General features: G+C 41.2%; 1 protein-coding gene across 1 annotated transcript in view; it reads left to right on the top strand.

Moving 5' to 3' along the window:
- The window catches only part of HYDIN (HYDIN axonemal central pair apparatus protein), a 402,907-nt gene that overhangs the window by 238,440 nt on the left and 137,468 nt on the right, over positions 1-26,999 (top strand). Inside the window, exons 29-37 of the mRNA XM_064273799.1 lie at positions 2,155-2,276; positions 5,186-5,319; positions 5,771-5,907; positions 6,151-6,278; positions 6,439-6,630; positions 6,961-7,110; positions 10,716-10,955; positions 15,707-15,875; positions 26,020-26,199. Of these exons, the coding sequence (XP_064129869.1) occupies positions 2,155-2,276; positions 5,186-5,319; positions 5,771-5,907; positions 6,151-6,278; positions 6,439-6,630; positions 6,961-7,110; positions 10,716-10,955; positions 15,707-15,875; positions 26,020-26,199 (1,452 nt within the window). The remainder of the gene's footprint in view (positions 1-2,154; positions 2,277-5,185; positions 5,320-5,770; positions 5,908-6,150; positions 6,279-6,438; positions 6,631-6,960; positions 7,111-10,715; positions 10,956-15,706; positions 15,876-26,019; positions 26,200-26,999) is intronic.

Genomic DNA, 26,999 nt, shown 5'->3' with positions numbered 1-26,999 from the left:
AGGCTGAATGTTCCATTCACCCAGAGGTGCCTTGGAAGAAAGTCTTGGTGATCTACTTCCAAGAACTCAGACATTGAAAACCCTATGGAGTACAGTTCTACTCTGATAACCATGGGATAGCCATGAGTTGGAATCAACTCAGCAACTGGTTTGTTTGAGATTTTTTATTGTTGTTTATTTTGGAATTAGGAGCCCTGGTGGTAGAGAGGTTAAAACGTTCAGTGGTAACCCAAAAGTCAGTGGTTAGAATCTGACCACCAGTCACTCTGTGGGAGAAAGATAGGCAGTCTGCGTCCGTAAAGATTTACAGCCTCGGAAACCCTGTGGGGCAGCTCTACTCTGTCCTACAGGGTTACTGTGAGTCAGAATTAACTCGATGGCAGTGTGTTTGATTTTTAGTATTTTAGAATTGCACAGTTTGGAAGCTAAGTTAGACTTTTATTGTCTTCCCACAAGCTCAACTGGTAACATCTGGCCTCGGGGCCATCCCTCAATACCAGAATGGTACTTGTCTTGGCAGATCCTGAAGCTCAGCTAAGCAGCTCTTTTAGCCATATAATCTCCCTGGATTTTTCTTCCTGAAATAGGGTACAGGACAAAGGGTCAAGAGAAATTTCTCACTCTTCTTCATGAATCTCTCTTCAAGCGCCTTGAAATTCAGTTTCCCTAAAAACCTTCAGACTAAGTCTTCCTACCTCAATCTTTCCTCCTACCCCACTCCTTAAAGCCATTCACTCACCCATTGTTGATCATCCATTATGAATTCTAATTGTCTTTTCCCTGACAATATGAGCACAAATATTAGTAAAGCTAAAGCCAAGTTATGCTGTAGTATCTAGAGTTCCAGCCAGATGGAGATCACTGTAATTTCACATATAGTAGTCCGGGAGGAAAGCCTTTGCCACACAGTTGAAAATTGGGCACCCAGCTGGCCTCATCAGTGTAGTACATGGTTTGCTTGGCCAGTAGAGTGCTTTAAAATAATTTAAATTTGAATACCATTAGTTGGATCTTCTGTGCTCCAGTTCACCACAGTCAGAGCACTTCCTCCCAAATGTTCCTAGTTTGTTTACTTACTTTGACCCTGGAAGCATCTGACTTTGCACTGGCTTAGTGATGAATCTGGGTGTCTAAAATCTCTCCACTGATTGCCTACCTTCCCTGATATCAAGGATCGTGGTTTATTTGGTTTTAGCTAAGGCAACGTGACCCAAATGTATTCTTTTTGTGAAATGAAATTTAGTAAACATGAAAACTGACTTACAGGACGACCAACTGAGGAGGTTCCCAGGACACAGGACTTCAGCACTAAAGTCCCAACTAAGTTGGATGGAGTTAGTCATCCTGTGAGTGACTTAGGATGTTACTGCCATCAAGTTCTCGAGAACCAGCTAATAGCCCACTAAAGCATAACCTCATTAAACTCAGTGAGGTCTGAGATACAAATTCAACTCACTCACAAAGTATTTCATCCTCGGAAGCCAAGGAAACATGGCATGTGAAGTATCAAAAAGTTTGCTTCCCTTCTCACTTTATCCTGAGACTGAGAGTCAGTGTTTTTTGTTGTTTTGGTTTTTTAAATAATATTTTATTGAGTTTTTGGTGAAAGTTTACACAGCAAGTTTGGCTCCCACTTGACAATTTCTGCACAAATCGTTCAGTGACATTAGTTGTACTTTCCACAGTGCATCACCATTCTCTTTAATTGTGTTCTGTTTGTTCCATTTCCAGTACTCTAGTTTCCCTGTCATCTTGCTTTTGAGTAATTGTTGACCTTTTAGTCTCATACTGATGATGATTTTTAAGTAGGGCACTGATCTTATGAGTAATATTCTTTGTTTTGTATGTTACTCTTCTATTACACTAAAAGATCTCAGGGGATAGGTTCGGTTCTAGGTTTAAAGAGTGTCTCAGGGCGATAGTCTCAGGGAGTTACCTGTACTGTTCCAGTTTGTCTGGCTTTTTTTTTTTTTCTTTGAGAATTTGAATTCTGCTTCATATTTTTTTCACATTCTATCTGGGACCATCTATTGTAACCCTGGTCAGAACAGCCAGTGGTGGTAGCCAGGCACCATCTATTTCTTCAAGAGTTAGTGTTTTGGACATGATTTATGTTTTGCAATGAACTTTATACTCATCTTTCAATACCCACAGGAAATGAAAAGTATGAAACCTTCTTGAGTCAAGCCAAAAGAAACCTAGAGTATGACAAATATGATACTATTGATCACTTAGAGATAATAACTGAGGAGATACCTGAGTATGAAACTACTGAGGTAAGACTATCTTCACCCTGCATAGAATGTATGTTCAGGATAGTATGTGCAAAGGCCCAGGGGCAAGAAGGACACGGTATGTCTGAGGAACAGAAAGCAGGCAAGGATAGCTAAAGCCAGGAGGGGAGGGACAGGAAGGGAGGGAGATGAGCCTGGAGAGGTAGGCAGTGGCCTGGTGATCTCTGTTAAGGGTTTAGGCTTTATCCTGAGGGCAATAGGAAACTTCAGCAGTGTTTCAAGCAGGGGTATGGCATAATTGGATTTGTGTTTTTAAAAGATCCCTCTGTATGCTTGGTGGAGCTTGGAGGGAAGGAGAACTTGGGGGCATGAGAATAAATGTGGGGAGATCAATTTTTTTTTAAGCTGTTGGAGTAATTCTAAGTGAGAGATGATGGTGTCAACAAAGGTTATGACTGGGGTGGGGGTAGAGAGGAGTTGGCAGATTCAAAAAATGGTCAGGGGTTAAAAAACAGGGGTTAAGGATTGATTAAATTTGGGGGTGAGAGGATGGTGACCTCCTGTGTCTTGTTTGAGTGACAAGGTTAAGAGGAGGCACAGAGATAGAAAACTCAAGAGGAGAAGCAAGTTTTTTGGAGGGGGGATGAGGAGGAGAAATAAGTTCAGATTGTCCAGCATTGACCATGAGATTTCTGTGCATCATCCAAGTGGAGGCATCCAAGAGAGAGTTGAAACCACTACTGTGGGCCTAGTGGAGAGGACTAGGCTAGAGAAAGAGATTTGAGAGTCCTGGGGTAGCCGTAATCCCAGGAAGCAGTGAGATTCCCTAGGGAAGGTGTCGAGTGAACAGGGAAGAGGGTACACTTTCGGAATGGTGCCTTTAGGTACAACAATATTCAAGGGGCAAAGAAGGGCAGCCAGAGAGGTTGTGGAAAAATCAGGAGTGTGTGCTGCCACAGAGGCATTCTCTCAAGAGAGGGAGAAGCCCGGCTTGTAAATAGAGGCTGCCTATAAAAATGGCATGGGGGCAGTGTCTAACCTCCTCTAACTTCACAAGGGAGAAGGAGAATCAAAAGGAACAGCCCAAGTCTGATTCCTCTGAGGAAGAAGTCAAACATACCTCCACCCTCCCAACCTTTTTACCAATCCTGACACCAGCCATCCCTCCCATGGCACTCTCAACTTCTCTGCTGGATTTGATAATTTGTTACAATGGCCACAAAGAACTCACAAACCATACTTACAGTTATAGGGTTTATTAGGTAAGTAACAGGTTACAATCCAGGATCAGGGACAACTCAGAATACAGTTCTTCCATCAGGACAGCCACTTCTCAGTGTGCCCACAGGCAGGCCTCTCACTGGCCCTCAGTCCCTTGGCCCCTCAACCCAGCTTCTGTACTACTCAGGCAAGTGTTACAAAGCTCTTTAGCTCCACCAGTAAGTGCCCAGAGTCACCTCATTCTGCCAGCAAGCCTTGGTCAAAGGTGCTCAGCTCTCCAGCTCTGTGGGTTGGCAAACCTAGCTTCACCAAGTGCCTGGAGGCACCCAACTCCACCAGCAAGCCTCCTGCCCAAAGGCACGCAGCCTTCTCACTCCACGGTCCAAGAAGCCCACTGTGCCATCTCCTGCTGGTCTTCTGGTTCTGCTGCCTCTGCTGCCGCCACTTGTCTGCTACTACTTCTTGCCGTCTCTCGCTGTCTCCAGTGTTAGTGTTCTGTCTCCTGGGTCCAGGAGGTTCTCAGCACAGGAACCCCAGGTCCAAAGGACATGCTGTGCTCCTAGCTCTTCTTTCTTGGTGGTAGTGTGGCACCCCTCTCTGTCTCTGGGATCGCTCATTTCAAGCCTAGCAGGATGGCAAAACTGACCAATCCCCTTGTTAGGTTCCATATACCTTATCTGCATGGACCTACCCCTACAAGGGAGCCCTAGTGGTCAGTGGTTAAGAACTATGGTTGCTAACCAAAAGGTCAACACTTAGAATCCACCAGCTGCTCCTTGGAAACCTTATGGGGCAGTTCTACTCTGTCCCCCACAAGGGTGGCATGCACCTTATTTGTATTATTTAGCAAGCTGTCCAATCCCCTTGGTGGTACACAAGCACCTTATTTGCATATTCCTACCCAATCATTTGGTGGAAATTACAAGACCATGCTTGAAAGGCCATATAAAAGCAATCCATTCCACCACACTGCCCCTGTGGTATGATATGAAGGCAAAATCCCAAAATGTCCTCCCTCACCATTCCCTAAAATTCCTCTTGGTGGTCTATTCCTAATGATTAGTTAAGGCTGCTCTCTCCCTGTGCTCTTCTTTTAAAATGCTAATGTATATAGGAATATTGTCCTAAGGAAGAATTTCATATGTATAGCTAGAGAGCCCTAAGGCCTGGTTTAGAGGGATTCTAAAATTGGGAAGAAAAGTATAGCGAGTGAGACCCAAAGGTCACCAGCGAAAACCTGTTTTGCAGAAGCCTGGTTCACTACAAGATGCTACCCCTTAATAGCCACATTTAATCCCTTCTGCCCCCACCCCAGGGGCAACCACTAATGTGTTCTCCATTGCTATACTTTTGTTATTTCAAGAATGTTCTGTAAATGGAGTATGTAACCTTTTGAGATTGGCTTTTTCCACTCAGTATAATGCCCTTGTGATTTATCCAAGTTGTTGTGCATATCAATAGTTCATTCATTTTTATTGCTGAGTAGTATTCCATGGTTTGGGTATATCCCAATTTGTTTACTACCCCCTCCCCCATGCAATTTGTAATACCAGAAATAGACTGTAGATATGTTATATAATATCACTTTTTGGAAAGCCACAAACTATTGTAAAAGCTAAGATTTTTTCACCCTCCAAGAACTAATTTTCACCTCCTCAGGGTGATATCATCTCTGTTGAGGATACATGTTCCAGAAGAATGTGCTGACTTGGTCTTTTTTCTTGCTCTAGTTTACTGCTCAGCTCCAGATGGAAGTAGAGAGACTTATAGTCCAAGGATATGCCCTAGAACATCAGAAAACAATTATCCCTGATCCCATAGATGACTCCTGCCTCATCCATCGGAGTCGCTGCAAACTGGCCAAGTGAGTGCCCTTTCGTGTTTTGTTTGTTTTAGAGAGTGTCACAGCAGACATGCTTGTCTGTGCAGGGTGCTCCCCTGGAAATAATGCTTGACATTCTAGGAATGAAATCTACTAGCCTCGCTTACCTCCCATCCCCTAGCATCAAGCCAACAAGGCAGGTTTCTGCCTCTTAAAGTCAGAAAATTCCAACTTAGGGTAACGGACAGGCCCTGTTTTAGATCCATGAGGGCCCACACTGACGTGTTCTGAGATAATGGTTGAAATAGCAGTGTGGATTTCCACAGGAAATGTCTTGTTCCTAGTCTCTATTCTGGTAGCCATTGGTTGTTCACTACTCCAGAGAATAAAATCATGCATAGGTGATACAAGAGTATCTCACACTCTCACTTTTGGAAAAGAAACCTTCCATATCTGAAAGTGACTGATAAGGAGAGCTTCTTAACTGTTTCAGAGTCCAGCTGCCAGAGTATGTCTTGGACTTTGGCTGCATTATCCTTGGTGACGTTCGAACCCACATCATCAAAATCACCAACACCAGTAACTTTCCAGTGTCCTTTCAGGCAGAAAAGCGTGTCCTTCACGACACAGGTAACCAAGCTGGGGAGACCCTTTCCTATTGCATTTTGTCATTTCTAACAAGGTACCCATCTCTACTGTGCTTTTGGCTTAACGTTCATGCTTCTTCTGGGACCAACTGAAAGAATTTTGGGGCTATTATATGATGCTTTGAATAGTCATCCTGCCCCAGAGGGGGCTCTACATACATCATCTATTGTTCGCTATTTCTCTTTTCCACAAAGAAATTTTTGTTTTCTCACTGTCTTGGTCCAGGCTTCAGTACTGAGCTAGATCGTGTAAGGAATCTGCCTTACTGTGAAACGGAAACATTTGAAGTGAGGTTTGACCCACAAGGGGCCAATCTTTCTGTTGGAAACAAAGAAGTTACAATGCCCATCAAGGTAAGAAGCACCACTGGGCCAAATTATCCCTCCCCAGCCTCCAGCTTTGTATGCTGATCACCCCTAGGTGAGCTAGTTATTGTGTCAGAACCATGATTCTCCCTCCTCCCTTCCCCCAAACTCCTGCCACGTGGTAACAGTAATTCTGTGCCTGCTGTAGGTGGTTGGAGGGCCAACGGTTCACGTCTGTCTCAAAGCCAAGGTGACCATTCCAAGTATGACATTGTCTTGTGGAAAAGTGGAGTTTGCCACAGTTCAAAGTGGACAGTGCCTCATGGAAACTATTCAGCTTTTTAATCATCTCCAAGTCCCTTGTGAATGGTTTGTCCACACCCATAAGCCTGTTGACAAGGTAAATGATTTGTGACCCATTGGTCCCCTTTTCTCCATTGTCATTTCATCAGATTTGTAATTCTAGGCTTTCACTCTCATCATTTCACTCCCCTCAAAGTCTTTCAGTGACAACCATTACTTCCTGAATGAAATCTAGGCCTTTAGCCCAGCACTCAAGGTCCTATCAGGCCATGCTATCAGTCAAGTGTCTTATTGGTCTTTGTATCCCTGGTGTCTATAGTCCTTCGCACCTGGAAAGTACTCAGTAAATGTAGGTTGAATGAGTAGGGGATGGAATGAGTTCATTTTCCATAAAGAACGATCTAATTGGCTAATGTTTATAAACCAGCTGGGGAAGCACATGCCAAAATACTTGAGACGGAAACTACATGCTGAATTAAAGCCAAAGACACGGATCTTTGAGATTCAACCCACTTCTGGAGTATTGGACCCTGGTGAACGATCCAATGTGCAGGTGAAATTCATGCCAACAGAAGAGGTGAGCTTTGAAGAAATGTGATCTCATTCAGATTCTCTGGATCTCTTTGAGCTTTACTCAAAGTCCGTACTTGCTTGAGTCTCAGGGAAAGGTTTGAGTGACCTGAGCCTTGCTATCCTGAATTTGACATCTCAGGGCTTCTGGCTCACGTAGAAGCTGTGTGGCCTAGTGGTTAATAGCACAAGTGTCCCCTGCCTCTGCTCTTACAAGCTGCATGTCTTTGTGCAAATTATGGAGACTCCTAAAGCCTCAGTGTGCTCATAGGTAAAATAAAAACAATACTCTTACTTTTCAAAAATCCCTTAGTTGCTATTCTGAAATCCAGTAAGCTCTGAAAACTGAAAAAACATTTCATAAGTTTTAGACCAAAACTCATTTGGCAGAAAAACCTTGCTAAACTGACATGAGGTGATTTAGTTTGCAGAGGCAAACATTCCAACTGTGGAAATAGTAATGTGTTTTGATTACAGGAGACTTTTATTATCTAGACCCACTGAGGGAATTAGGTAATAAAGGGTATATACAGTGTGTTTTCCTTTTTAAAAATGTGAATTTGAAATTATCTGAGCCCTGAAGTTTCAAGTAGGAGATTACCAACCTGCAATAGCTACATCCTAGGATCATTTTGAAGATGAAACGAACTAATGTGAATAAAATACACAGCATTCTGCTCTACGTGTAGTGAGGGTCTCAATAACTGTTGATTATTATTATCAATTGTCATGATACTAATAAGCACTTCCTGGTGGAAAACCTTCCTGGGCTTCACAAATGTTTCTTTTCTGAATGCCATCAATGCAAAGCTACTCCTGACCAAGAACACAGTAAAAGTAATAAAACCCTAGAACCGGGATATCAAGAGGTTACTCTGTAAAGGCTTTTGCTCAGAGCCTAAGGCATTTCAGATATGCTTTTCTCTCTATTCTAGTCTTTCAAAAGAAAAATCGATGGGCATTTTATAAACTACCTATGATCAACTCCCATTTCCTGCTAACGGCTTTGAGGAAACATATAAGAATCTGCAGTGAGAATTGAAAAAGAGGGAAAGTCAGCGACTTCATACTTGATTCTAGCGTCAAGCCCATGTTTCTGTCACTATCAAAATCTCCCCCAACCCTTTTAAAAGAAAAGAGAATTAGTAATATCATGCTTGTCATTCTTAGAGTATTTTGACTGTCTAGTGGTTTACTCAAGATTTCAGATTTTTTTTTCCCATTACTGAATGAGCTATACAATATCAAGGAAATATCAATAAATATTGTAAAAATAGATTTATTCAGGACCATGGTCTCAGGGAACATCTAGCTCAATTGGCATAACGTAACTTATAAAGAAAATGTTCTACATTCTGCTTTGGTGAGTAGCATCTGGGGTCTTAAAAGCCTATGAGTGGCCATCTAGATACTCCACTGGTCTAACCCCTTAGGGAGCAAGGGAGAATGAAGAAAACTAAAGACACAAGGGAAAGATTAGTTCACAGGACTAATGGACCACAACTACCACAGCCTCCACCAGACTGAGTCCAGTATAACTAGATGGTGCCCAGCTATCACCACTGACTGCGCTGACAGGGATCACAGTAGAGAATCCTGGTCAGAGCTGGGGACAAATGTAGAGCAAAATCTAACTCACTAAAAAGACAGACTTACTGGCCTGACAGAGACTGGAGAAACCCCGAGAGTACGGCCCCCAGACACCCTTTTAGCTCAGTTATGAAGTCGCTCCTGAGGTTCACACTTCAGCCAAAGATTAGACAGGCCCATAAAACAAAACAAGACTAAAGGGGCACACCAGCTCAGGGGCAAGGATGAGAAGGCAGGAGGGGACAGAAAAGCTGGTAATAGGGAACTCAAGGTCGAGAAGGGAGAGTGTTGACATGGGGTTGTTAACCAATGTCATAAAACAATATGTATAACAAAAAAAAAAACCAAACCACTGCCGTCGAGTTGATTCCAACTCATAGCAACTCTATAGGACAGAGTAGAACTGCCCCATAGAGTTTCCAAGGAGCGCCTGACAGATTTGAACTGCCGACCTTTTGGTTAGCAGCCATAGCACTTAACCACTACACCACCAGCGTTTCCATAAGACAATATGTGTACTAACCGTTTAATGCGAAGCTGTTTTGTTCTGCAAACCTTCATCTAAAGTACAATTTTTAAAAAATGTCTTAAAAAAAATTAATAAATAGATTTATTCAGGCAGTTCCTTAAAACGTTTCCACCAATTGAGAGAAGAACTTATAAGAAATTGTTTAGCCCTACAGCCATACAATCCTCACCTACATCTCTGTCAACATCAGCAGCACAAGAGAAATCACTGACATCTACACTAACAGCTCTCAGTCATTAAGAGAAGGTTAAAATATGTTCAGAATACTCTGTTAGAAAACAAGGAACTGAATGAAATATTCTAGAAAGATTTCCTTCAAAATTATAATATAGTTTAGGTTATAAGGTGATAAATCCACAACTATACAAAACACCCTCTTAGCCAATAATTCATTCTCTGTTTCTAACAGTGTGTATGTATATGTATGTCCATACACATTCCATCCGTCTAGCTTTCTCCCTTGAGCTAAGATAGTTACAAAACCCTTTGCTGTCAAGTGGATTCCGACTCATAGCAATCCAATAGGACAGAGCAGAACTGCCCCATAGGGTTTCCAAGGAGCACTTGGTGCATTCGAACTCCGGGCCTTTTGGTTAGCAGCTGTAGCTCTTAATCACTGCACTACCAGGGTTTCCAGATAGTTGCAAGAACTTCAAATTTTGAAGCAAATCACTGTCCCCAAACCCAAGACATGAGCCCAATTGTATCAGAATGACCTGGGCTGGTTAAAAATGCAAAATCCCAAGTGTTAACCTACCCCTTTAAGAATGAGACCTGTGAATCTGTATTTTTAATAAGTTCTCCAGTGAGACTGTTACATTAGAAATCACTGACTGTAAAATAGATTTCTTACCATTTTGAAAATACTGAGTATGGTATCACTATCAACTGGTATTCTGATGGTGAATGAATGTCCTAGCTGATCAGTCCCAGACCTGCTGCATAACTTCATCTTCAAATAATAGAAATATGTTAATTTGGGTTCTCCCAGAAGCAGACCTGGAGACAAGGATTTGAGTGCAAGTAGACTGCACTGGTAGGGAAGTGGAGGGTGATAAAGGAAAGGGAGGCAGCCAACAAAGGGTGTGCACTGGGACTGAATCACACAAGGAAACTCTGGTAGAACATACAAACCATACATTTCAGAATCCTGGTGGCAAAAAGTTGGAGGTTCAAACCCACCCAGCAGCTCTGCAGTAGAAAGACCTGGCATTTTGTTCCCATAAAAATTATAGCTTAGAAAACCCTATGGGACAGCTCTACTCTGTCACATGGGGTCACTATGAGTCAAAAATCCACTTGACAGTACCCAACAACAATAGGAGTGAGGGAACTGGGGTATGTATACAGTAACTCCTGAGAGTCATTGGTTGAGGACTGCTCCAGCGGATATTACTTCTGGGCACCTCTGCCCTGCCATGCGCATGGTCTTTAATGTTTTACATGGCATGTGACAGAAAAATCAGATGTTTGTTTCATTTTATGTTTTCCAGAAATTCTACAGCCAAACGCTGGTGTTCCAGATTTCCCAGAGTGCTCAGAAACTTACACTACTGGCTCAGGGGCAAGGTCTGGAGCCTCATCTAGAATTTAATCCTTCAGTTCTGGAGCTGGGGCCACTGCTGCCTTATGCGCCTGGAGACGAGGCTGAGTTGGTGGTGAAAAATCCCTGCAGCTTTCCCATTGAGTTCTACTCTTTAGAATTTGACCAGCAATATCTCATAGATGAGAAGGTGAGCAGAGGTCAAACCAAATTTCACATTCCTACGCGTGCTGGGCCCTGCCACGCCATGCCCTTTTCTTGTGTTCTCCATCTGTATGGAATATCCTCTCGGCCTTTCCCATCCCCTTCTCCTTACTAAATCCAAGTACTAATTCTAAAGGTTTAGCTTTAGATTCTTTTGTATTTTCTATTTACACATTTAGATCATCATGGAATGACACTTATTTTTTCTTTACCAACCCTTACACCTTTTATTTAATCTTAGCGCACCAGCTAGGACCCCCAGTATAATAGTGAGTAGAAATGGTAATAAGCAGGCATTCTTGTCTCATTTCTGACCTCAGAGGGAAGCAATCAATATTTCACTATTAAATATGATGTTTGCTGTAGGTTTTTGTAGATAATTTTTAGCAGATTAAGGAAATTCCTTTCAGTTCTTAGTTTGCTAAAAGTTTGTTGTTGTTAATCATAAATGGGTGTTGGATCGTGTCAAATACTTTTTCTTCTTGCATTGAGATGATATGATTTTTCTGCCTTTTTGTAATATGATGAATTACTTTAATTTTTTATATTTTTGAAAATTTTCATACTGTAAAATGCACAAATATATAGTTTTGAGGAATGTAGGCACCTGTGTCTCTCACAGCCCTAACAAGATATAGAACACTTCTGAAATAACACAAAGGACCAGAATGTTAAATTAAAAAAAAAAATTAGAGCCATACAAATTAGAGATCTTTCTCAGTACCAAGCTTTACTAATAGTGGATGCTAATACAAGACCCTTTGAGTTGGAATTGACTCAACGACAACGGGTTTGGTAACACAAGACCCTGGTGAGCAGGAAAAGGTTCAGGACTGTCAGTACAGCTACCTAGGTTTTCTTGTCACATCAGGATAAGCTCTGGCCCAGATTAGGATATGAAATCTGTAAGTAGTGGGGTCACATGGGGTCACCATGAGTCGGAATCAACTTGACAGCAACAGCAACAAGCAATGTATACAGCATGTTACTTACACAGAAGGGAGGTGTTGTAATCATGAAATATATCCATTTTACACTTAGTTACATAGCTGATATCACATTTTCCATGGAGCTGTGTCCCAAGATGATCCACCTTGAATTAATCTTTGCATATGGTCTGAGGGAGGGGTCAAGGTTCTATTTTTAACTAATATTTGAATTTTAAAGCATTCATGCATCTCCTGGAATAAACCCCATTTGGTTATACATGTTATCATTTTTATATGTTGCTGTATGTGTTAGCATGTATTTAAAATGTTTTCATCTGTGTTGACAAGAGAGATTGTTCTGTACTTTCTTTGTTAAATTACATAAATTACACTTAGCTCTGTACCTTGCTTTTGTCACTTATTGTATTTTGGAGATATCTCTAAATTAGCACTTAAAATTTTACCTTTTAAGCAGTTCATAGAATGCCATTGTGTAAATGTATCATAATTTATTAACCAGTCCTCTGTTGATGGACTCTTAGGTTGTTTCTACCCTTGTGCTAGTAAAAGCAATGCTGCAAGAACTATTCCGCAAATAAAACTGTCAAAAAAGAGGCTACCAACTCAATATCTGAAACAAAAGACTAAATCTATCGCTTGCTTAAGTTAGGAAGAGCTGTACTAGTAGGACACAGTCTCTGTGAGTAATGCAGAGGGCTCATCTTTTATAGCGCTTTTGGGAAATATGGAGCTCTGGGATTGAGGAGCTGCTTAGGAACTGGCTAACCTTTAGCCATGGAAGTATTTTGTTGGGGTGTGGCTTTTGATGACTGGCTGACGTTCAGAAGTGTGAGACTGTTACTGATTGGCTAGCTTTCAAAAACTCACTGAACAGAATTGCCGGTAATTGATTAAGCAGATTAAAGTTGGTTCTGTGGTTCCTTGTTACCACTGGCAAGGAAGAAAGTCTTTTCCTAGGAGGATAAAAAATTTTATTCTCATAATTTTGCATACATGTTCTTGCATCTGTGTAAGGTAGATTCCTAGAAGTGGGTTTTCTAAGTCAAAGATGTCCATTTTTCATTTTGATAGATAGCCCCGAATTGTCTTTCAGAGAGGTTACACAATTTATACTGCTGTCTACAGTGTAGGAGATTACCTGTTTCTCCACATCCTTGCCAATACTATGACAAGTCTATGAGCAGGGCAGGCAGGATCTCATATACCCCAAAACACTTGCTCTTGTTTTGTCAAACCTTTCTCTATTCAAAGGGAAAAGGGATGGAGCTCTTTATTTTGGTCCCGTTTTCACATTGAGAAGATTACATTTCAAGCCAGTTAAAGCTGTTGTTTTGTTTGTTTTTGTTGGTGCTGCCTGCACCTTTTCTTTTAACATTTTATTTTGAAATCATCATGGATTCATAGGAAGTTGGAAAGATAGTACAGAGAAGTGCTTGTGTACCCTTCATCCAGGTTCCCCCAGTGGTTACATTTTACGTAACTATGGTACAATATCAAAATCAGGAAATTGACATTGGGAGAATGTGTGTATACTTCGGTGCCATTTTATCACATGTGTAGATTTGTGTAATCATCACCACAATCAAGATACAGAACTATTCCATCACCACAAAGATCTTCCTCATGCTACTCCTTTACTGTCACACTCACCCCCTACTCCTCCACCTCCAAACCCCCAGTCTCTAACCTCTAGCAACTACTAATCTGTTTTCCATATCTATAATGGAACATTCATGGCAGGTAGAGAAATGAATGCATCCATCCTGGAGGGGGTCCTAGGCAGCTCATCACAGTGTCCACTACACCTCTGATTTTCCTGTGTCCCTCTGTGGTCTTTTTGCCCCCACCCATAAACTTGAGCCTCTGTAGTCAGTCCTCTTTCAGTTTTATCAATTGTTCCCAAAGAGGCTGTGTAAGTCTCCAATCAAATCTTTCTTTACTCCAAAGTCAGAAATATATTCTCTTATATTTTAATAAAAGTCTTAAACTTTTGTTCTTAACAGTTCTTGATCCATCTGGAGTTGATCTTTATGAGTGATGTGAGTTAGAACTCCAAGTATATTTTTCCATATCAATAATTTATTGAATACCCATCCTTTCCTTTCCCCACTGATCTACCATCTGCCTCTGTCCTTTATCAAAGCTCCATTTATGAATAAGTCTATTCTGAGCTCTATCCTCTGTTTCATTTCTTAACATACCTATCCTTGTATCATTACTACCCTCTCTGTTACTACAGCTTTATAGTAAGTCCCGATATTTGGTAGGGCAAGTCCTCTCTCTTTAGTCTTCTCATTAGTGTTTTAACTAGTCTTGATCTTTTGCTCTTCTGCGTAAGTTTTAAAATCAACTCACTAGCAATGGTTTTGGAACAGCCAAAAATGATGATCCAGAGAAGGATTACCTACCAAAACATGTTTTTTAACACCAATAAATCAGATTGTATGGGAAGTAAATGTCTTCTCGAATTTTATTTTATTGTGTTTTATAAATATGTATACATGCTAGAGTTGCCAGGACATCATGCTTTGTAAAGTAGAGGTTCAGAGAAGAAGAGGAACAAGATGAATTGACACAGTAGCTACAACAATGGGCTCAAGCAGAACAACAATTGTGAGGATGGTCCAGGACCAGGCAGTATTTTGTTCTGTTATACATAGGGTCGCCATGAGTCAGAACCAACTTGACGGCATCTAACAACAGAGTTGCCAGGTTTAGAAAAACAAAAAACAGGCTGTCAAGTGAAATTTGAATCTCAGAAAAACACAAATTTTTTTTAGTGTGTCTCAAATAGGAACCCTGGTGGCACAATGGTTAAATGCTCGGCTGCTAACTGAAAGGTTGGTGGTTCAAACCCGCCAGCAGTTCCATGAGACAAAAGACCTGACAATCTGCTTCATAAAGATTTCAGCCTAGGAAACCCTATAGGGTAGTTTCACTCCGTGCTATAGGGTTGTGATGAGTCGGAATCGACTTGATAGCACATAACAACAATATGTCCCAAATACTGCATGAAGTATATTTATGCTAAAATAGTATTCATTGTTTATATGAAACTCAGATTTAACTTGGCAGCCTGTGTTTTATCTGGCAACTCTAACCCACACATGCAGCCACACATGCTTCATACAGTTAAACCTGTGTGAGCCGGAACTCGTCAGGACTGCCTTGTTTTTCCAGGTATCATAAGTTTTCCACCTTTAACAAGGTGCAGTCTTACCACTTTTCTATTGCTCATTTTAGTGGAAAGTATTTGAGTTTTCTTTCTCGGACAGGTTTCCACCTTACGCAGGTTCTGGCTTTCACAAGTTTTTCTGTACCATTTTACCTATTTTTCCCTGGATTTTCTATTTATGAGGCAACAACCTTGCCTAGCATAATAGTGTCAACCACAATACTTTTTACGTATGTCACCCTAAGTGAATAATGGGGTTCTGTACTTTTGTCATTGGAAAAAAAGCAAAAACAGTGTGCGTTATTTTTAAAACAAAAAGGAAATTATTTTCCACATATAAAATGCCCATGGTCAAATGGAGCAAAATAAAGATCCTATATCCCCACAGGTACAGAGCTCAGCCTTTATTTTTGGACCACTCCCTAGAACTCCACCCTTTGGAATCCAGAATATATTGTACAGACCCCAGCCTCAGACAGAAGCAAAGGCAGGGGCTTTTCAAGATGAATGAGCACATTTGGGCAGAAGAGCCTACCTAGCGCAGCAGCCTGGGGCCGTGGGGAGGCAACTTCCAGTGAGACCAACAGCAGTCCCTGTTCTCCCCTTGAGCAGATCTTACGGAAGCTGAAGGGCTATGATTCCTTCAACACGCTCCTGCTGCCTCCCCGCACCCCAGGGGAGAAGCTGCCCCCAGAGTTGTACGAGTTCTTTAAGGAGATGAAGCAGTCGAAAGAGGAGCAGATGAAGGCAAAGTATATGGAGTCCCTTGCTCAAGAGAATGGTAAGATCTCAACACCAGAACCCGGGGCTCCAGCCAGTGCCCTGGCCCCTTTGGACCACTCCTGCTGTAAGACTGACCGATTCCTGAGCACATGCTAGGTGCCAGACAGGTGCTAGGTGGTTTACATATTTTATTTATAACCCTTACAAAATAGTTCCTGTTATCCCCATTCAATGGATGCGGAGACTGGGGCACATTCTTCTGGATCTAGAGTCCAGCGAGGTGTTAAGACATATATATATACATACCTGTATATATATATATATATATATATATATATATATATATATATATCAAACAAAAACAAATCTGTTGCTGTCGAGTTAATCCTGAATCATAGTGACCCTATACGATAGAGTAGAACTGCCCCATAGGGTTTCCAAGGAGCCACTGGTGGATTTGAACTGCCAGCCTTTTGGTTAGCAGCCAAACTCTTAACCACCATGCCACCAGCGCTCCATATAGATAGATAGACAGACAGACATAGGTATAGATATACTCTAGTGGCACAGTGGTTAAAACGCGTGGGTGCTAACTGAAAGGTCGGAAGTTCAAACCTACCAGCAGCTTCACAGAAGAAAGACCTGGCAATCTGCTCCCATAAAGATTACAGCCCTGGAAACCCTACAGGGCAGTTTTACTCTGTCATATAGGGTCACTATACATCAGAATTGACTCAATGGCACACAAAAACAACAGTAGAATACTTACTAGACACCAAGCCCTGTGCTGAGAGCTTTACATGTACAGATGAGCAGATTGAAGCAGAGAGGTCAGGTCCACAGTTTTAAGTGGCACAATCAGGGTTTAAACTCAGGACTCCCTGACTCCATAGTCCATGACACTAACCATTATACAGTAGTACCCCTATGTGCATAACCATAAAAACAGGTAGAAATTAGCATCCTAGGAGATGTAGGGGATGAGAATTCAGGTCCGCCCAGTCACAAAGCTGGACTGCATTGTCATCATCTTACCCCAAGTTATCCTATTATCTGCCCAGGGGCTCACTGGTGTGCACTTGGGGATAGAGGCTCCTCCTGATCTTCAGGACTGTGGCTTGTCGTGGTGCACCCTTCTCCTTCCTGCCTCTCTGCTCCTGGAGATGCACTGACACTGCTCTTATTTGCTCTGTTCTTCTGTGGAACAGTTGTCACATGTGCAGTTATTTTCTTTATACATGTCTCCCCCAGTGGAAGAGAAGCCCCTACTTGTAAACCCAGTACTTGGAACAGCACCAGATACATTGCTGTACCCAGGAAATAGGTACTATATGAGGGAAGGAGTGAATTGGAATTCTTTTCTCACACCCTTGGCCTGTCTTGCTGTCTCTCAAGGAAAAAGAAGCTAGCCAGAGAATGCTAGTTTGGCATAAAAGGAGATGAGAGAAATCTGCACCCCGGCCATTATCATCACGTGCATTGAGCACTCCCTATGTTACAAGCACTGAGCTAAAGTGCTGGAAAAAAGATCAATGAAACCAGGCCCCTTGCCCGAGAGAGCTTCCAGGCTGGGGCGCGTAGACATTATACTGAGGACAGTCCAGTGGGCCAAGGCAGGGAGCTACTAGAGGCTCAGTGTACCAAGGGCCATATGAGGGCAGAGGCACCCCAGCCCTTACACACCACAGGTAGTGGGGGTAGTGGGTTTCTCTGTTTGGGCCACAGATGATGCCCTGGAGCAGAACCGGTAAGGGGGGGCCCAGGAGGCATACCTCTGCTTCTCACCAGTGCTTCTTTCTGAGCATCTGTACTTTCTCATCTCACATCATAAACCACCCTTCTTGCTTCCCAGAACATGGCCAGGGCAGGCCAGCAGCTCCAGTCACGTCTCTTCACTCATAGGAAAGCTGCAGCCTCTCAAGCTCCAGCTTCCAGATAGAGAGGATGCCTTGGCCCATACCGGCCAGGTACCTGCAGTTGACTGTCTCTTTGGGCAGGGGAGCCACCTTGTATAATCACAGCCCACTGACCCTACTGAAGCCCTGTGGAGTTGGGGCAATGAGAGGGTGCTAGGCTGACAAAATGTAAATGTGCTTAACAATGACATGGGGGATTGTTTGTTATAAATTAAGGGGGAAATCAGACTACAAGTTTGTACGTATAATATGATCCCAAGTTTACTTTTTAAAAATTACAAAGAAATGGCGACAGTGGAATTGCAGCTGAACTTTATAGTTTTTGCTTTTCTGAAGTTTCCAAATTTCCTGAAGCTAACATATAACTTTGGTATTAAAAATTATAAAATAGAGAGGCAGGGCCAAGATGGTGGAATGTCTAGATGCTTCCAGCGATCCCAAAAAATCACATGAAACAATTGTATTTATGACAAGCTAGGAGCCCTGAACATCAAAGGCAAAGTTAGAAAACAGACTGAATGGCAGGGGGAGGGAGAGACCGTTCAGAAGCAGAGAGGAATTACCAGACCTGAAATGTCATGATCCCTCAGGCACCATTCCCAGGAATGGCTGCACCGGGCTAGTGGTAGCGTTAGGCTACAGTTTCCTCAGGGAGAAGCAGCCAGCTGCACAGCCTACTCACACCTGCGGAACCAGAGAAGAACAGTGCTCTCGGCAAAAGCTAAGTACTTGCATATATTCTACCATGCCCCCTGCCTCCAAGCCAGCTTCAGTGGCTGTTGATTTCCCTGGGCCATAGATAAGCCCATTTGAGCACCCTGAGCCATGCTCCCGGCCTTGGAGAAAAAGTAAATTCACAACAGGGGGAAAAGATAATTTGCCAGCTCCACTAACCGGGGGAGCTCAGGACAGAAGTGCCTTCTGTCCAGGCGTAAACGGTCTGTGGACTTTAAATACCTTCCTCCCCTGCATGGACATTTGTGGGCCTATTTCAGGAGAATAAGCCCTTGCTGGCAGACTGAAACTATTTAAGCTGTGCAGTGGAGAAATGGGTGTTTGCTGTTTGACACTGCTTTACCTATTAAACAGGGTCCTCACCTACCCACTTCAGGAGCCTAAGGACTGGTGGCTCGACTCACGTCACCCAGCCACCCACAACAGGGATCCAAGGATAACTGGTAACTCCCAGTCCTTACAACCAAAAGTGGGACCATGGGTGACCATGGTCCGTCTGCAGAACCCACCCACCTGTATGCTCTAGGGAACAGGGACATGCTATCCTCAGAGACACTTGGAGGATGGTTCTCAGCCCCCTGCCTTATTCAGAGCGTGCACCCTTGCTGCAAACACATACCAGTACCTACATCAAACACCCCTGCCCCTCTGAGACTGTAGGACAGAGCCTGTACCACACACTTGATGATCAGATACCTGGACACCTGAGCTGAATCCACACAAGAAAAGTGAATGGGCTCATAAGCTCATATACCTGATAACAGCCCTAGCCATCTAAAGAAAGGAGGTCAGAATTCGAAAGGCAAAAATAATCAAGCTAGCTCACTGAAGCAACTCAATTGGGCATATCAAAACAAAACGAAGCAAGAAATTAGGATATAGTAAGCAAACATAAAATAAACTAATACAATAACTTATAGATGGCTTGGAGACAACAGTCAATATCAAACCACATAAAGAAACAGACCATGATTGCTTCAATAAGCTCTCAAAACAGAGAATCAAAGGATCTTCTGGTTGAAGGTGTCATCCTGGAATTACCAGATGCAGAATTCAAAAGATTAATATACAAAACTCTTCAAGACATCACGAAGGAGATCAGGCAATATGCAGAACAAGCCAAGGAACACAGAGTTAAAACAGTTGAAGAAACTAAAAAGGTTATTCAAGAACATAATGAAAAATTTAATAAGCTGCAAAAATCCATAGAGAGATACCAATCAGAAATTCAGAAGATTAACAGTAAAATTACAGAATTAGACAATTCCAAAGAAAGTCAGAGGAGCAGAATCAAGCAAGTGGAAGGAAGAATTGGTGACCTTGAAGATAAAGCACCTGGCACCAATATATTTGAAGAAAAATCAGATAAAAGAAGTTTTAAAAATGAAGAAACCTTAAGAATCATGTGGGACTCTATCAAGAGAAATAACCTATGAGTGATTGGAGTACCATAACAGGGAGGGATAACAGAAAATACAGGGACAATTGTTGAAGATTTGTTGGCAGAAAACTTCCCTGATATCATGAAAGATGAGAAGATATCAATCCAAGATGCTCATCAAACTCCACATAAGATAGATCTCAAAAGAAAGTCACCAAGACATATTATAATCAAACTTGCCAAAACCAAAGATAAAGAGAGAACTTTAACAGCAGCTAGGGATAAACAAAAAGTCACCTAAAAATGAGAGTTAATAAGATTAAGCTTGGAATACTCGGCAGAAACCATGCAGGCAAGAAGGCAATGGGATGACTTATATAAAGCATTGAAGGAAAAAAATTGCCAGCCAAGAATCATATATCCAGCAAAAGTGTCTCTTAATTATGAGGGGGATATTAAAGATATTTCCAGATAAACAGAAATTTAAGGAATTCGTAAAAACCAAACCAAAACTACAAGAACTACTAAAGGGAGTTTTTTTATTAGAAAATCAATAATATCAGCCATCAACCCAAGACTAGAATACTGGACAGAGTAAACCAGATGTTAACCCAGACAGGGAAATCATAAAAATAAATCAAGATAAAAAAATGCTCAAAACAGGGAAACAGTGATGTCATTATGTAAAAGAGGACAATATTAAAGTAATAAAGAAGAACTAAGAAATGTAGTCATAGATCTTTCATATGGAGAGGAAGACAGTGATATAAAGAAATAAAAGTTAGGTTTAAATTTAGAAAAATAGGGGTAAAAATTAAGGTAACCACAAAGGAGACTATACTACTCATCTAAATAAAATACAAGAAAAAAATAGAGACTCACCGGAAACAAAATCAGCAACAAATAAGAGGAAAAGACAATATATAAAGATAAACTACTCAGCACATAAAAATTAAATGGGAAAAAGAAGCTGTCAACAACACACAAAAAAAGACATCAAAATGACACCACTAAACTCATAAAAAAAAACTCATACCTATCCATAATTACATGGAATGTTAATGAACTAATTGCACTAAATTCTGCCACTGCACAGCAAGTGGCAGAATGGATTACAAAAATGATCCATCTATATGCTGCTACAAGCGACACATCTTAGACTTAAAGACACAAACAAACTAAAACTCAAAGATGGAAAAAAAATATCAAGCAAACAACAAGCAAAAAAGAGCAGGACTTTAAAATTAAATCCACCACAAAGGATGAGGAAGGACACTATATAATGATTAAAGGGACAATATACCAGGAGGATATAACCATGTTAAATATTTATGCAACCAATGACAGGGCTGCAAGATACATAAAACAAACTATGAGCATTGAAAAGTGAGATAGACAGCTCCACGATTATAGGAGGAGACTTCAACACACCACTTTCTATGAAGGACAGGACATCAGAAAGAAGCTCAGTAAAGACACAGAAGATCTGAATGCCACAATCAACCAACTCAACCTTATAGACATATAGAGAACACGTCACCCAACAGCAGCCAAGTATACTTTCTTTTCTAGTGCACATGGAACATTCTCTAGAATAGACCACGTATTAAGTCATAATGCAAGCCTCAGCAGAATACAAAACACTGAAATATTACAAAGCATCTTCTCTGACCATAAGGCCATAAAAGTGGAAATCAATAACAGAAAAAGCAGGGAAAAGAAATCAAACACTTGGAAACTGAACAATACCCTGCTCAAAAAAGACTGGGTTATAGAACACATTAAGGATGGAATAAAGAAATTCAGAGAATCCAGTGAGAATGAAAACACTTCCTATCAGAAGCTTTGGGACACATTGAAAGCAATGCTCACAGGTCAATTTATATCAATAAATGCATACATACAAAAGGAAGAAAGGGCCAAAATCAAAGAATTATCCCTACAACTTGAACAAATAGAAAGAAAGCAACAAAAGAAACCCTCAGGCAATAGAAGAAAGGAAATAATAAAAATTAGAGCAGAACTGAATGAAATAGAAAACAGAAAAACAATTGAAAGAATTAACAAGACCAAAAGCTGGTACTTTGAAAAAATTAACAAAATTGATAAACCATTGGCTAAACTGACAAAAGAAAAACAGAAGAAGCAAATAACCCGAATAAGAAATGAGATGGGTGATATTACAACAGACCCAACTGAAACTAAAAGAATCATATCAGATTATTATGAAAAATTGTACTGTAACAAATTTGAAAACCTAGAAGAAATGGATGAATTCCTAGAAACACACTACCTACCTAAACTAACACAAACAGAGGTAGAACAACGAAATAGACCCACAACAAAAGAAGAGATTGAAAAGGTATTCAAAACACTCCCAACAAAAAAGAGCCCTGGCCTAGACAGCTTCAGTGCATAGTTCTACCAAACTTTCAGAGAAGAATTAACACCATTACTACTAAAGGTATTTCAGAACATAGAAAAGGACAGAATACTCCCAAACTCATTTTATGAAGCCACCATATCCCTGATACCAAATCCAGGTAAAGACACCACAAAAAAAAGAAAATTACAGACCTATATCCCTCATGAACTTAGATGCAGAAATCCTCAACAAAATTCTAGCCAATAGAATTCAACAACATATCAAAAAAATAATTCACCATGACCAAGTAGGATTCATACCAGGTATGCAGGGATGGTTCAACATTAGAAGAACAATTAATGTAATCCATCATATAAATAAAAGAACCACATGATCTTATCAACTGATGCAGAAAAGGCATTTGACCAAGTTCAACACCCATTCATGATAAAAACTCTCGGCAAAATAGGAGTAGAAGGAAAATTCCTCAACATAATAAAGGGCATTTATAAAAAGCCAAAAGCCAACATGATCCTAAATGGAGGGAGTCTGAAGGCATTCCCCTTGAGATCGGGAACAAGACAAGGATGCCCTGTATCACCACTCTTATTTAACATTGTGCTGGAGGTCACAGCCAGAGCAATTAGCCTAGATAAAGAAATAAAGGACATCCACACTAGTAAGGAAGAACTAATAGTATTTCTATTTGCAGATGACATAATCTTATACACAGAAAACCCTACAGAATCCTCAAGAAAACTACTGAAGCTAAAAGAAGAGTTCAACAGAGTACCAGGATACAAGATAAACATACAAAAATCAGTTGGATTCCTCTGCACCAACAAAGAGAACATCGAAGAGGAAATCACCAAATCAATGCCATTTACAGTAGCCCCCAAGAAGATAAAATACTTAGGAATAAATCTTACCAGAGATGTAAAAGACCTATACAAAGGAAACTACAAGATGCTACTGAAAGGAACCAAAAGACACCTACGTAAGTGGAAAAAACATACCTTGCTCATGGATAGGATGACTTAACATTATAAAAATGTCTCTTCTACCAAAAGTGATCCATAGATGCAATGCAATTCTGATCCAAATTCCAATGACATTTCTTAATGAGATGGAGAAACAAATCACCAACTTCAAATGGAAGGGAAAGAGGCCCCAGATAAGTAAAGCATTGTTGAAAAAGAAGAATAAAGTGGGAGGCCTCACTCTACCTGATTTTAGAACCTATTATACCACCACAGTAGTCAAAACAGTCTGGCACTGGTACAACAACAGATACATAGACCAATGGAACAGAATTGATAATCTGGACATAAATCCATGCACATATGAGCAGCTGATATTTGAAAAACACCCAAAGTCAGTTAAATGGGGAAAAGACAGTCTCTTTAACAAATGGTGCTGGCATAAATGGATATCCACTTGCAAAAAAATGAGACAAGACCCATACCTCACACCATGCACAAAAACGAACTCAAAATGGATCAAAGACCTAAATATAAAATCTAATATAATAAAGATCATGGAAGAAAAAATAGGGACGATGCTAGGAGCCTAATACCTGGCATAAACAGTATACAAAACATTACTAACAATGTAGAAGAGAAACTAGATAACTGGGAGCTCCTAAAAATCAAACACCTATGCTCATCCAAAGACTTTACCAGAAGAGTAAAAAGATTACCTACAGACTAGGAAAAAGTTTTCAGCTGTGACATTTCCGATCAGCGTCTGATCTCTAAAATCTACATGACAGTGCAAAACTCAACTACAAAAAGACAACACAATTAAAAAATGGGCGAAGGATATGAACAGGCACTTCCTCAGAAATGCTCACAATCATTAGCCATTAGAGAAATGCAAATCAAAACTGCAATGAGATTTCATCTCACTCCAACAAGGCTGGCATTAATCCAAAAAACACAAAATAATAAATGTTGGAGGTTGTGGAGCGACTGGAACATTTATACACTGCTGGTGGGAATGTAAAATGGTACAACCACCTTGGAAATCGATTTGGCACTTCCTTAAAAAACTAGAAATAGAACTACCATATGATCCAGCAATCCCACTCCTTGGGATATATCCTAGAGAAATAAGAGCCTTACACAAACAGATATATGCACACCCATGTTCATTGCAGCACTGTTTACAAAGGCAAAAAGATAGAAGCAACCAAGGTGCCCATCAACAGATGAATGAATAAATAAATTATGGTATATTTACACAATGGAATATTATGCATCGAAAAAGAACAGTGATGAATCCGTGAAACATTTCATAACATGGAGGACTCTGGAAGGCATCATGCTGAGTGAAATTAGTCAGTTGCAAAAGGACAAATATTGTATGAGACCACTATTATAAGAACACGAGAAATAAACAAGAGAAGAGAATATTCTTTGATGGTTACGAGAGGGGGGAAGAGGGAGAGAGATGAGTTTTCACTAATTAGTAGATAAGAACTATTTTAGGTGAAGGGAAAGACCACACAATACAGAAGAGGTCAGCACAACTGAACTAAACCAAGAGCAAAGAAGCTTCCTGAATAAACTGAATGCTTCAAAGGCCAGCATAGCAGGGGCGGGGGTTTGGGGACCATGGTTTCAGGAGACATCTAAGTCAATTGGCATGATAAAATCTATTAAGAAAACATTCTGCATCCCACTTTGAAGAGTGGCATCTGGGGTCTTAAACAATAGCAAGCAGCCATCTAAGATGCATCAATTGATCTCAACCTACCTGGATCAAAGGAGCATGAAGAACACCAAAGACACAAGGTAAGTATGAGTCCAAGAGGCAGAAAGGACCACATAAAGCAGAGACTACCTCAGCCTGAGACCAGAAGAACTAGATGGTGCCTGGCTACAACCGATGACTGCCTTGACAGGGAACACAACAGAGAACCCCTGAGGGAACAGGAGAGCAGTGGGATGCAGACCCCAAATTCTCATAAGAAGACCAGACTTAATGGTCTGAGTGAGACTAGAATGACCCCGGAGATCATGGTCCCCAGACCTTCTGTTAGCCCAAGACAGGAACCATTCCCAAAGCCAACTCTTCAGACAGGGTTTGTACTGGACTATGGGTTAGAAAATGATACTGGTGAAGAATGAGCTTCTTGGATCAAGTAGACACATGAGACTATGTTAGCACCTCCTGTCTCAAGGGGAGATGAGAGGGTAGAGCGGGTCAGAAGCTGGCCAGATGGACACAACAAGAGAGAGTGGAGGGAAGGAGTATGCTGTCTCATTAGGGGGAGAGCAATTAGGAGTATACAGCCCGGTGTTTATAAGTTTTTGTGTGAGAGTCCGGCTTGATTTGTAAACTTTCTCTTAAAGCATAACGAAAAAAAAATTTTTAATGTAGAATCATGGTGATCTAGCAGTTTTTAGCCAATCGATGAAAAGCTTTCAATGATTTTATCCATTTGTGACGTTAATACACACTGACGATTCTGTGATGTTCCTCCTTCCTCGGGTTCTGTGACGTTCTTCCTTCCTTGGATTCAGGCAGACATCAGCTCTGGCAGGATGCTTGTCCTCTTCCTACTTCTGCACTTTTGAATACATGCCAAATAAAACTTTCTTTTTGCTTTAAAAAAATAATAATAAAATACAGAAACTTTCTGGGCAGAGGAACTTCTTAACAGCTGACTAACTGCAGTTTGTGTTTATTTTGTTTGGCTAGTCTAAGGTGATGTTAACCAGGTCTATCTTTCTTTCCTTTTCTGACTCTCTTTCCCTTATCCCACCTCCTCTCTGTGTTTTCATCTCTTGCTCCCTGGCAGAAGACGAAGACGGGCCCTCATCAGACCAGGGAACTTCGGCCAGCACGAAGAGGACCTCGCTCAGCCGAGGAATTTCTGTCACGTCCAACCTGGAAGAACAGCACATCCCTATGGTCGAATCCAAAACCTACCCAGATGAAGATGACAATGACGAGAGCTTGGAAAAAATCATGTTTCAAAGTAACCAAGCATTTTAATGTTTTGGTACCAGCTCCTTCTGAGTAGAATTGGAAAAGCAATTCAATGTCTTTTCACCTTTCTCCATAAAATGTATCCTCAGAGTCTCCTGGCACTGGCTCCCCACCCCAGCCCAGCCCCAGCCCTGACATACCCACTCATGCTAGAAGATAAGCACAGAAATATACTGAAGTACTTAACATAAAATATATTCTTCTTGCCACAATTATTTGCATTTTGACTGGTCTAAATATTAACTCAAAGGCCTGAGTCTTTAATGCTAGAATTCCAGGAGACTGGGCGGCAGCGGCTGGGGGGTTCCGAGAAACATTTCAGGGGTGCCATTCTTCCCAGTGTCCCTCCAATTGGACTATGTAGGTAACCCCCAAGCAGACTACAAATTGGTATGTATAGTTTGACCTCCCAGCTTTGTGGGCCCACTTCCTGGCATTGGTCTGGCCCAAGTTAAAAAAGACATTTAAACCATATATGGAAAATCAGATTCTGCAAAACTGGGTTCACTGGGCCATTCATTTGCCACGCATTAAAACATAAGCAACCTTGTCATTTTCCCCTCTCAAGGAGTAGGAGGCATCAGCAAGACTAATGAGCTCTTTAAAGAGTTTAGTTAAGTTGTCATTCTTAGCCCTCGTCAACAAGGTCAGTAAAGTAAGGCAAGAGTGTGTGATGGCGAAACTGGGATTGAAGTACAGAAATTTGTGCCTCATGTCCAATCCATTTTGGTTCTTCTGACCTGCCCCTAAGTGACCACCTTTCCTCACTCTGCTACTGTCCTCAGTCTC

Source organism: Loxodonta africana, chromosome 21 (genome assembly GCF_030014295.1).
Source record: "Loxodonta africana isolate mLoxAfr1 chromosome 21, mLoxAfr1.hap2, whole genome shotgun sequence".
Classification (NCBI taxonomy): domain Eukaryota; kingdom Metazoa; phylum Chordata; class Mammalia; order Proboscidea; family Elephantidae; genus Loxodonta; species Loxodonta africana.
The sequence above is the reverse complement of the archived record's forward strand: the minus strand, read 5'-3'. Positions and strand labels throughout refer to the sequence as shown.